Below are 11,674 nucleotides of genomic sequence, written 5' to 3' on the forward strand. Positions count from 1 at the left end.
CGAATGCTCAGATTATCTAGAACCAGAGAGAACGTCCAGCCTCTTTTCTTTTGAGAGCCGAGAGAACGTCGTGTGTCGAGAGAACGTCTAGTGCCCAGCGAACGTTCCTGGAGAGGAGAGAGCGTATCCCATTTTATAGTTTGAAGGGGATTGTCTTACAAGTCAGAGGAAGAGAGAATGGATACGTGTGCTACCTAGTCTTGTTGCCCACGCTGTCGGGTACGAGATGATCGTCGGCGCCCATAATACTGTTTTATGTCAGACGCATGTGGCAGGCTCTACCGTGTTCGTCTGGTACGGCAAACGTCGACGCCTACAATACTGTTCGTGCTCTGACACGTCTGGAAGGTTGCAAAGTGCCCGTCTGGTATGGCTTGGTGGCACCGTCCTGCAGATGTGCAGGGTATGACAGGGTACAGTTCTCGGTATTGCGGTTGACTTGAGCGACTTACCTTATCTGCTCTGCTTGATCCCCGGGCCCTCACCGAGCGGGCGTCCCCAGTCGAATCCGACCGTGTCGGTCGGAGAAGAATCGCGAGCAAAGGTCCAGCGTATCCTCCGTCAAAAAAGGAGGTCGAAGTCAGACCGTGTCCCCACCTTGGCCAGAGCCTTCCGGTCGGGGACCAGATCGTTACCATGGCCTGTCATTACGTATCTGGGCTGTCCCGGGAGGTGCGCGTTGTCGCAACGTCATCTGCTGGGCCGAGTTTTTTTTATAGGAAAGCGAATCCATTGGGGACCCCGAGTTTATGAACCCAACACCGTCGTATCCATACGCAATCCCACCGCATCCACATAACCGCATCCCCTTCAACCTTATCTCCTAATCACGCGGCCGCACTCTCCTTCCTAATCTCCATCGCCACCGCCAGGAAGTGCGTCGCGGCTCGACATCCTCCGCCAGTCCGCCCCCACGCCCGACGGACACAGCGACCTCGGTGGCTCGCATTAGCGGCCCCGCGACCAGCGGCTTTCGAGTAGTGTCTCTCGGCGACCCCGCACGGCCCACACCGGCAGCCCCGCGCGACCCCAACGGCCCCTGAGCGGCGTCCCTCGGCGGCCCCGACCTCCCCGTGCCGCCTCCGTCTCCCCGTAGCTCCCCGCCCGCCCCTACCTTCGCACGGCTCTGGATGGCCATGTCCGCGTGCTCATGCTCACGGCGAGGGCAAACTCGTCCAGGGCCCATGCATCTGTCGACAGGGGACCGAGGGAAGCTCGATTTTTTGGCTTCATCTCTCATCTTGGCTCTGTCTCAGCGCGTGTTTAGTTTCAGGAAGTTGGAATTTGGGGTTACTGTAGCACTTTCGTTTTTATTTGGCAATTAGTGTTCAATCATGGACTAATTAGGCTCAAAACATTCGTCTCGTAATTTCCCGCTAAACTGTGCAATTAGTTTTTTTCGTCTACATTTAATGCTCCATGCACGGGCCGCAAACATTCGATGTGATAGGTACTGTAGCACTTTTTAGGAATTTGGGGTGGAACTAAACAAGGCGTCAACGTAATTTCCATAACTTCTCCGATAAAATTTATTGATCTGTTCGGCTGATATTAAAGTCGACTGATAAATCAACTAAAACTGATTTATTATGAGAGAAAAATACTGTAGATTCTTGCCGATAAACGTACTAAGCGAACAGGCCTTGTGTCCTCGCACCCGTTTAACATCAGGAGTCGTAAACCGGCTCCCGGAGCCGGTCCGGGAACACTACCAAAGGGTCCTTGCGCGGCTCATCTTCTTACCTTCTTTTCTAGCGCTACAATTGATCCGACAGGAAAACTGCAGAGAACAACGAAGTGTTCAGTGTTCTAATCCGTGCTGCTGTCCGTAGGAGTGCTGAAATCACTACAAAAAATTCAATATTCCCTGGCTGGCTGGCCTACAAATGGAGAGTGATCCGTCGTCGTTCTCGCCAATCGGGGTGGACGCCATGAGCGGCGGCTACTTCATGGCCGGCAGCAGCGGCGGCGGCTATGGGGGCGGCGGCGGCATTATGAGCGCCGAGGTGCCGCACTTCCACCCCGGCATGCTTCTTGACCACGGCGGCTTCGGGTTCGGCCTCGGCGACGCGGCGGGATGCGGCGCCGGCGCCGCGACGGCGACGGACCTGGTGGGCGCGCACTACGCGGCGAACAACATCGTGCTGGCCTCCTTCGCCAGCCAGCTCTTCGCCAACACCACCGCGCCGCCGCCGCCGCCGCCGCCGCAGGATGATCGTACCGGCGGGAGGACGCCTCCGGAGGAGATGGACGACGACGTGTACGGCGTTGCCGGCAGCGACGGCCGCGTCGCGGCGAGCTTGCGGTGCCCCAGCCAACCGGGGGCCATGGCGGTCTGGTCGTCGCCATCGTCGTCCAAGAAGCCGTACGGTATCTGGACCAGCGCCGGCGGACCAGTAGCCGTGTCGGCCCATGACCCGTACCACCTCGCCGGGGCCAGGCTCCCCGAAGCGGGAGGCGGGTTCCACTACCCGCTTGCCGCCGCCTGCAGTGGCGCCAACGCGTCCGCGGCGCCGGCGAGCGAGCTGTCGCTGACGCTGTGCTCCAAGTCCATCTTGTCCTCGGACAGCGCACTGAACGCCGTGGAGCAGTGCTCCTCGGGAGGGAGCCGCTCCGCGCTGACCGAGCTCCCGCAGGTGCTGCACCCGCGGGCGCGCTCCCGGTCCGGGATGGTGCCGCACTTCACCGTTGTGGTGGCGCGCTCCCGGTACGCGGCCGTGGTCCAGGAGGTGCTCAACGACGTCGTGGGTCACATGCTGGACGGCGTCGCCGACGTGGCCGACGACTCGTGCAGCGGCGTCGACGGCGGCTCGGTCGGCGCGCCGTCCGCGGTGAGCTCCAACCGGTTCATGGTGGCCTCGTCGGCCGACGCCGGCGCGCGCTGGGGAGAGGCTCAGAGGGTCCGGAGCAAGCTCCTCAAGACGCTTCAACTGGTGACCATTCGTTCGTTCACACTAATAATTAATTACTCTGTCAAATTTTGGATCTTTATTGTGTTTGACGATGATCTGCAGATGGACCAGAAGTACAACCAATGCTTGGACGAGATCCAGAGCACGACGGCCAAGTTCAACAGCCTGATGCACTCGCCGTCGGGCGCCGGCAACGGCGGCAGCATCTGCGCGCCATTCGCGCACTGCGCCGTGTCGGCGATGTACCGCGGCCTGAGGCGGCGGCTTGCCGGCGAGTTCATGTCAGCGGCGAGCAGGGCCAGCTGCTGGGGCGAGTCGTCGTCGTCGGTGACGGTGACCGCGGCGGCCAGCGGCGGCGTGGAGCGGAGCTGGGAGTCGGCCTTCATACAGAAGCACTGGTCGGCGCAGCAGCTGCGGCGCGCCGAGCAGCAGTGCTGGCGGCCCCAGCGCGGCCTGCCGGAGAAGTCCGTCGCCGTGCTCAAGGCCTGGATGTTCGAGAACTTCCTGCACCCGTAAGTCCGTCTGTTCACGATTCTTGCTGCGCGAATGCTGAAATGCGTTTGCCAAATCCGACATTGTTGACCAGGTGCTCTGCTCAGGTATCCCAAGGACCATGAGAAGGACGTGCTGGCTGCAAGAAGCGGCCTCACCAGGAACCAGGTAGAGATCGAAATCCCATCAGACTTATTTCAAGATCAGTGTTATGGGGGATGGATTTGAGTGAGTTTTGCGTTTTGCAGGTGTCGAATTGGTTCATAAACGCACGGGTTCGTCTGTGGAAGCCGATGATCGAGGAGATGTACCAGGACCTGAAGAGGAGCTCGGGCGCAGGAGGAGGAGGAGGGCAGGGGCCGGCGATGGAGCAGCAGCAGCAGCACATGAGCAAGCGTCGACTCTGCCAGCTAGATGATGGTGGCCAGTGAACCAGTTCCATAGCTGCATTTAGAGCTGTTCAGCTGCTGCCGTCGATCGATTTACCATTGGGCCTTGTAATTCCCTTGTGCCATGTTTATGTACAGTACATATCATTGCCAACGCCAGCATTTTCAAGTAAGATCAATCATCTGTGCATCCTGGTTGACTGGGAAGAGCAGGGGAGGATACTGCTGAATCAGGTTTTGAATGAATTGAGCTGAGCGTACGCTCTGTTCAGTTCATCATTCAGATGGTTGGCAACGTGGGCAATTTCAGATACAGCAGATTTCATGCTTTCTTTCTTGTCAGATTGCACATTGCAGTAGGCAATTTCAGCAAAAATTGGAGCTTGATAATTGCTAGGATCATGAGCAAATCCCAGTTTCAGCAAAACACTTGTCTCGGCATGTGCCATGTCTCTAGCAATTTCACACTTTCACGTCCCTGAAACTGCTAAATGGTTCATCCTAAGGTCCAAAACACATGATAATTTGATAAATCATTTTGAAAACGTGCTGTGCTATGGTGACGTTGACGCTAACAAGGCGTATGTCAGAGAGAACATGGAACAAGTGCTATGACAACATGGATGGATGCAAACAACTAAACAAGTCGTAAACCGGAGACTAGGGTAAACATGGAAGAAGACCATGGTATGGTAAGCATTAATTAGTAAGGTCCAGTCCTTAGGTGAACCACTTACATTAGGGACATTTTTTTAGAAATTCAAAAGGTTCAGCTTACGTGACTGCATACAGCCAAGTTGTTGCAAAATTTTCGGCTCAACTATTCTTGAGGACCGAGGTGACCATTGTCCAAGCTCAAAGATTTCGACGACAGGAAGTGGGAAGCCCAAAGACTTCGTCAATCCACAGCAAACGGAGCAGTGAAAATGTGGGAAGCCCAAAAGACTTCGACAACATGGAGTAGAGTATGCCGTCAAAAAAAAAAAACATGGAGTAGAGTAGTGAGTTAAAATACTAAGGCCAAAATTTGGGGCAACATATTATATCTACATACGCAGGAAAAGTTACGTATATATAAAGTGTAGAACAACTTAGAGTTTGGAATGGAGAGAGTATAACTATTAGATTAGATAAATAAAATTCATAAAATGCAAAGAAAAACGTAAAAAAAAGTTCAGTGCACACTTCTCTCTCTCTCTCTCTCTCTCTCTCTCTGTCTCTCTCTCTCTCTCTCTCAGTATTCTCTCTTTGCTCCTTGTGGACATATACCGCTTTATTTTTGTTCTAAGTTAAATTTATCTAGATTTTAACAAAGTTTTCAACTGTCAAGATATCTTTCATGATGAATTTTTAAAATCGATTTGATGTTATATATGCTAGCGTATTTTTATAACTTAGTTAGAATTAAAGAAATTTAATTTAGGACAAGAGTGGCATGCAATTTGTAGGGAGGGAGTATTTTCTTGTAGATAGGCTTTACGATTCCACCGAATGTTTCCACAGATTTGAAAGCCTCGGTTGCCCAAAGTACAAAGCTATGCTGTTCTAGATTGAACTATCTGCATAACTGCGTTAGAACAGTCAACAGGAGTGCTACTTCTTGAATCCTAGCTAGCGAGCTAGTGCCCCGTTTCTTGACCCAGGATGTCGCCCCAAAATTCGGCACATGAAGGCACATGAGATGTTGGTCCTGATTCATTGTGTCTTCACACAAGTTGAAGTTGTCGTCGTCTGTGTGACATGACACTTCATGAAAACGAAAAATATTAACAATCATGCAAAAACAAAAACAGAGATATACAACTACACCACCATCGAGGACGTGTGCAAACGTTCCACGCCGCTGGATCATCGGATGTTACTTAGGACGTGTTTGGCATAGGATTCTGTGGGGACTCGCTCGTAATCTGCCCGTCCGTCTCAATTCGACCTCACTGTGCCCGCCACCATCCGTTCAACCCGCCTCGCAGGCACACCCCGTCCCGCCGTGCCCCTGACTGTCGGCCCAGCGTGCCATATGCTACGTCCGTCGGTCACCGGCTCGTTGCACCCCGTTCCTCGACAATCGTGCCGTGCCACCATCACTCCTCTCAGGCCCCTTGACTCATCACTCCTCTCAGGCCCCTTGACTCTCCGAACGGAATGAAACACGTGCAACATTAAACATTTAAATATAAGATATGAAACATCTGCAACATATATATGAAAACATATGCAATGTCCTGATAGAACATTTGTAACTTGCAACATGAAACACTTGCTGCAACGGAAGACTGAAACAGATGAAACATTTGAAACATACTGTTGAAACATATGTGTGAAACATATACAACATTCAGATCAAAACGATTGCAACATATGCCTAGAACAGATGAAATATTTTGAATAAACCCTTGCAACATATCTCTGAAATACTTGAAATATATGTAACTCTGATCTATTTTTGTAATATCTATATAAAATAATTGTAAGTCTAAAAGACTTAAAATATATATTTATAATTGAGGTGGGAACCTGCGGCGCGCGCGACGGATAAAGCGAGCACCACTGGCGCCAGCGCGCGAGCACGAGAGGACCAGAGAACGGGACTCGAATACCGGTCCAGACGATCATCAGTGTCAGACGGTGTAGCCGTGTAGGAATGCTGTGAGCATTGCATTGCGTTCTGATGAGCATGAGCTGACGGTTCATGGGCTCATGGCAGAGGCTGCAGGGCATGGCAGCAGTGTCTGGGCATGGGTCCAAACATGAAGTAGCAGTAGCGCGGTAGGGGACGGACCTGATTGTGCGCGTCAGTTATTTCGAGATGGACACATCATCAGCATCATCGCACATCCACGAGCGAACGTAATTGTCGTTTTTTTTTTGAACTTCGACTAATTTTATATAAAAAAGTATTAATATTTATAATATAAAATAAGTATTATTAGATTAGTTATAGAATATATATTTTTATAATAAATTTATTTAGAGATATAAATATTAATATTATTTATTATAAACTTAGTTAAACTTGTACTTGATCGGCACGTTTTCATAATTATATTTTTTTGCGGGCAAAGAAAGTACTGTACTGCTTGGCGCTTGCGAGCTACCCAAATGAATGGAATGGAAATTGGAAAGTCGTCCTCTCACGTGCCAGTTCTGCTTGACCGCACGTGACCGACTTAGCTTCTGGTACTAGTACTAAGTACGCCATTAAGGATATGTTTGGTTGGTTGGATTTGTATGGATGTGATTGAACCATCCATGGATCACTGGCGTTTGGTTGGATGAATTACTGGGACTAGTAAAATCATGGATAGGGAATATATCCCGAGATGCTGGATTTTTTGGTTCGTAAAAATCTTGCGAACTAGCTTATCCATGTCTTCTAATCTTTGTCATTAGTAAATAAATTAAGGATGATTAGTATGTTATATTATTACTTAGTAATTATGATGGTAGGGTTAGTTTTGATAAGTGCTAATACGTTGATTAGTGCATGTTTCGTGTGCTAACTAGGTTATTAGTTGTGCTAATTAACACATTTATTTTAAATTAGTGATTTTCATGGCAAAATTAGTATTAGTGCATATTTATTAGTGTCTAATTAATTGTTATTGTTTTTAAATAATAGATATAATTAGAGAACTATTCTAATCTCATCCACTTTTATCCATCTAACCAAACAAAAAAAATAGCTCGTCCTATCCATCCAACCAAACATATATCATGGATATCCTTATCCCAATATCCATGGATCACCATATCCCATCCAACTTCGTCCTCGAACCAAACGCACCCTAAGTTCTGCTAAACCTATCTTAGGAGTATATAACATCCCAAGAAAAACTTACCTTATATGATAATGAAGTGCTATAAGAGAATCGAGATCATCTCATGGCACATTAGGTTTACTACAGTACATGCTCGATGGCAATTCCTTGGCTTGGCTGGCAGTGTTGAGTAGTAGTACAAGTATTATTATTAATGAGTAGCAGGGGTATATCTCTATTCTCCCTGCTGGTATGGTGGTATAAAACGACTGCAAGTCAGGGATGTTGACTACACGCTGCACCAGCATCACACTCGAATACAGAACCATGCATGCATGCAGCTTGCAGCAGAGAAAGGGGGCCTCTTCCTTTTTGAGCTGGGACAAGCAGGCCACAGGGCCGTCGGAATCAAAATTCAGGCGGCACAATCGCATGCCAGCCCGGTTTTTTAGCTGCTACTGCTAGCTAGCGGCTGAGACAGCAACTGCATGCTTCGCTCGTCTTGTAGCTGTTGCAAGCAAATATACTTGTCAGTGACACAGACGCAGAGACTTGTCTCGTGTACACACTGTTGCGGCGCTGCTGTGCTGAACACCAACTCTCCCTTCGACTCGTCGCGTCAGGTCGTCAGGGCGGTCACGGGAAAGCCGTTGCGCCGCCTGCCCCTTCCGCGGGCCGAATCTATACCCAACTGGCCCAAGCCCATGCTTGTGGAACAGCCCGCCTCCAATCTCTCGACACTGATATGCATATGCACATGCTTTCGTTCAGGTACTAGCGGTTGATCAGAAACTGTAAATCTGCATTAAACAGTACGTTGGAGGAGAACTTCTGTACGAAGCCGGAAATTAGCCTAGTACAAAGTTCCGATGGAGTACTGAGGTAGGATTGTGATTTTAGGCCACATGTTGCTGAAGTAATTGTTGGTCAAAGTTTTATCATACTGAAATAAACTATATGTTGTGTTTTCCCAAAATAGTTGGCAATTTAACTATAAATCTGAATAAATGCTGGTTGACACTTTGTTACAAATCTGGATAAACATTTGTTCAGATTTATTCTAGCTAAATTAACTATTTTAGAATAAAGAAAATATGTTTTTGGCCCTGTTCGTGTGCCCTTAAACCCGGTTTGATCCGCTTCTTTTTTCATCCGGAATAGTGTTTTTCTCTCACAAATTCCTCCAGATTCCTCTAGAATTCCTCCCAGCGAACGGGGCTTTATAATTTGAAATGGAGGAAGCAGCGCGTTACAGGAGCGAAGTAGAGATGTGCAGGTGGCGAATTGGAAAGGCAGGCAATGGCGAGTAATCAACAATGGGTCAGACAGAAGTGAGCAGCAACAAAAGCTGCCCAGGGTAATAAACGTGTCATTGATTTACCGAAGCGACTAGCGTCCGGACGTTCGGACGCGGTGTTCGTCCGGACGGGGCTCCTGTGCCCGCGCCCGACGCACACCCACCCGCGTCCAACGCACGCTTCGCGCCCGACGCACGTGCTGTGCTCATCCCCGCTCAGAAGGCAGCAACCGTCCGCGTCTGCGCCCGAGCGCACGAAGAATGGAGGCATGCGTCCCATCCTGCCCGATGCGCCATGCCCGTGCCATCCTGGCCGATCTACCGCTGCATCCCATCCCTGCCGCTCTCATGTTCGCGGCCTTCATCTTCGCCACACCAGGGGCTCGCGGAACTGGACCACTGAGGGCTTAGGCTTTCTCCACACCTACATCCAGATCTAGTTTTACAACACTCAGATGAACACAATTGCAACATAAGCCTGAAACGGATAAAACATTTGAAACATACACTTGCAAGATAGTCATTTGCAACATATGCAACATCCATATAAAACACTTGCAACATACGTCTGAAGCAGATGAAACATGTCTTGAACACATGCGTGTGTAGCCATAGTAACATATGCAACATCCAGATCTACTTTTGCAACATCAAGATGAAACACTTGCAACATAAACATATGAAACATTTAAAACATAGTACGCTTGAAACATGCATGTATAGCCGTTACAACATATGCAACATCCATATGAAACACTTGAAACATACGTCTAAAACAACTGAAACACTTGAAACATAGGCTTGCTACATGCCCGACAATGCCTGAAACACATCGTCGCAGGCGGTCACGACCTACCTGGTGGGAAACTGCGGTAGCACAGGCCTCCCATTCCTGCCGACGATGCGAGGTGGATGGGGGCGCAGGCATAGGCCTCCCCCGCCTCCTCTTCTGCGATGGGCGAGGACGCGAGATGGCTGAGGGCACGGGCGGGACCGAGCAAGGGCGTGTGGGCAGGTGAGGCGTGAGGCGCATGGACCTAGCGGGGGCGGACGAGGCGTGTGGAGCAGTGGCGTGGGTGACGAGGGCGGTCCGTCCAGACGGGACGGACGCCCGTGGCGTATCATTTCCGTTGATTTATGTGTATCGTGACGGAGCCAGGCCATCGCCTTTTCTTTCGGCACAAACATTCATCCGATTCGTATGTACCCCTTTCATCCTTAAATAAATCAAATTTTAGATTTTTTAAGTTATATTTTTATATTAAATTAAATTAATAGTAAAACAAATATTTGAATTAACTTATGTATTTATTTTTAATATAAATTTAGTTGAATAAAAAAGGCTTAAGATAAGTTTATAGCAGTTGTGCCAAAACTATCCAATTTATAAGCGGTAAAGTATGATGACCGACATCCATTCTGAGGACTAACAACAGCTACCTACTTGAACTTTGAACCCATATAAATCCGATACTCTGTCGAGTGCAAGACAACCAACGTTTACTACGTCATGTTCATTTCGCTGAAAAGCCAGGTTGAAAAGTATTGTTCGCTGATTTGTTGTGAGAGAAAAATATTGTACCATGGCTGATAATTAGAATAGTAAATTGCAGAGATATAAAACCAATCCATACTTAACATTTAGAGTTAGTATATATATTGCCACCTGTATATGTGTACACACACACTAACTTGGGCTTATGGCCCCGTTCGACTGGCAGAATTTTGGCTGAAACTGGCTGAAAAACACTGTTCTGGCTGAATTGTTGGGAGAGAAAAACACTGTTCCGGCTAAAAAAAAAGAAACCGAACAAGTCAGATATGGGATAAGCCGAACGGGGCCTATATGTGGTTGTGTCTACTAGCTTACTTTCAAAAACCAGATTTCAAACTCTTCACTATAGCTCGATTCTATTTTAGCAATAGCTTTAGAAATAAAAAATAGTTTTTAAAAATACTTAGGGGAGTGTGTTCTACTCAATCCTAGGCTCTGATATAAGCAAATAATTTATTTAGTATTAAAATAATATATTGTATGCTAATGATAATAATTTGATATCATAATCTTCATGTTTTTATGAACTTGGTCAAACTTAAAAGTTTAATTTAAAACAACTTTAAAAATTGATTTATTCATAAATGGAAGGAGTATATTACAAGCCACACCAGTGTTCGCCTTTGGTACTGTTCTAGCGAGTCATCATCATACAAATACAAATCTTTAGATTCTGGGACAGCACCATCGTCTACAGCCCCACACTCCGCTCATAGGTTCCTGCCCGTCCGATCCATGTTGCCAACGGCTCTGCGTTCCTACAGTACTACAGCGCCACGGCCTCGCCAGGCCCTCCGATTCGCAGCGCCAGCCCCATCCAGCCTTCCAGCTCCTTCGTCTCCTGTCCGCGTCGACTCCGACCCCACCTGGCCGCCGCACCCGCTGCCCCCATCTCGTCGCACGCGCCGCTTCCGTATCCTCCCTCTCCTCGACAGCTCCATCGTGGCGTCCGTCCTCCCTGCCGTCGTGCTTCAGCGCTCCGGCGATCCTCCCTCTCCTCGACAGCTTTGCCGGCGGCGTCGGCCCCCCATCACGCGCCGCACCTGCGTCTTCCTCCAACCAGCTCGCCACGCATGCACCTCACCCACGGGACGCTCGCCTTCGCCGTCGGTGACGCGTGCAGGGCCGCCGTGCGCCTCGGCCACCGAACAGCGCGCCGCCGCACGCCAGTTGCCCGGGTCCTCTCGACGGGACCTTCTTCGGCGACGAGCACCCTACCAGGTATGCCCACCCCTTCCCTTGCCGTACTGCTGCACGAAGCCAGAACACCG

At 49.3% G+C, this 11,674-nt stretch overlaps 1 protein-coding gene across 2 annotated transcripts; it reads left to right on the forward strand.

Moving 5' to 3' along the window:
- Positions 1–1,706: 1,706 nt before the first annotated feature.
- On the forward strand, positions 1,707–4,015 carry LOC136471483 (BEL1-like homeodomain protein 2). 2 transcript variants are annotated; one of them, XM_066469212.1, is made up of 4 exons: positions 1,707–2,933; positions 3,015–3,424; positions 3,512–3,572; positions 3,653–4,015. In XM_066469212.1, the coding sequence occupies exons 1-4, from the start codon at positions 1,887–1,889 to the stop codon at positions 3,833–3,835; spliced, it is 1,701 nt and encodes a 566-aa protein (XP_066325309.1). In that variant the 5' UTR covers positions 1,707–1,886; the 3' UTR covers positions 3,836–4,015. The 2 variants fall into 2 exon arrangements, with proteins under 2 accessions (XP_066325309.1, XP_066325310.1); XM_066469213.1 differs by having other exon boundaries at positions 3,499–3,572; positions 3,653–3,776.
- The last annotated feature ends 7,659 nt before the right edge of the window (positions 4,016–11,674 follow it).

This window comes from Miscanthus floridulus, chromosome 8, assembly GCF_019320115.1.
Source record: "Miscanthus floridulus cultivar M001 chromosome 8, ASM1932011v1, whole genome shotgun sequence".
In the NCBI taxonomy this organism is placed as follows: Eukaryota; Viridiplantae; Streptophyta; class Magnoliopsida; order Poales; family Poaceae; genus Miscanthus; species Miscanthus floridulus.

What these genes read in the sequence shown, in the direction of transcription:
- LOC136471483 (XM_066469212.1), top strand. Translation starts at nt 1,887, where the DNA reads ATGGAGAGTGATCCGTCGTCGTTCTCGCCAATCGGGGTGGACGCCATG. An exon ending in TTCGAGAACTTCCTGCACCC is followed by an intron (nt 3,425 to 3,511) that starts GTAAGTCCGTCT and finishes TGCTCTGCTCAG; the next exon opens with GTATCCCAAGGACCATGAGA. An exon ending in GCGGCCTCACCAGGAACCAG is followed by an intron (nt 3,573 to 3,652) that starts GTAGAGATCGAA and finishes TGCGTTTTGCAG; the next exon opens with GTGTCGAATTGGTTCATAAA.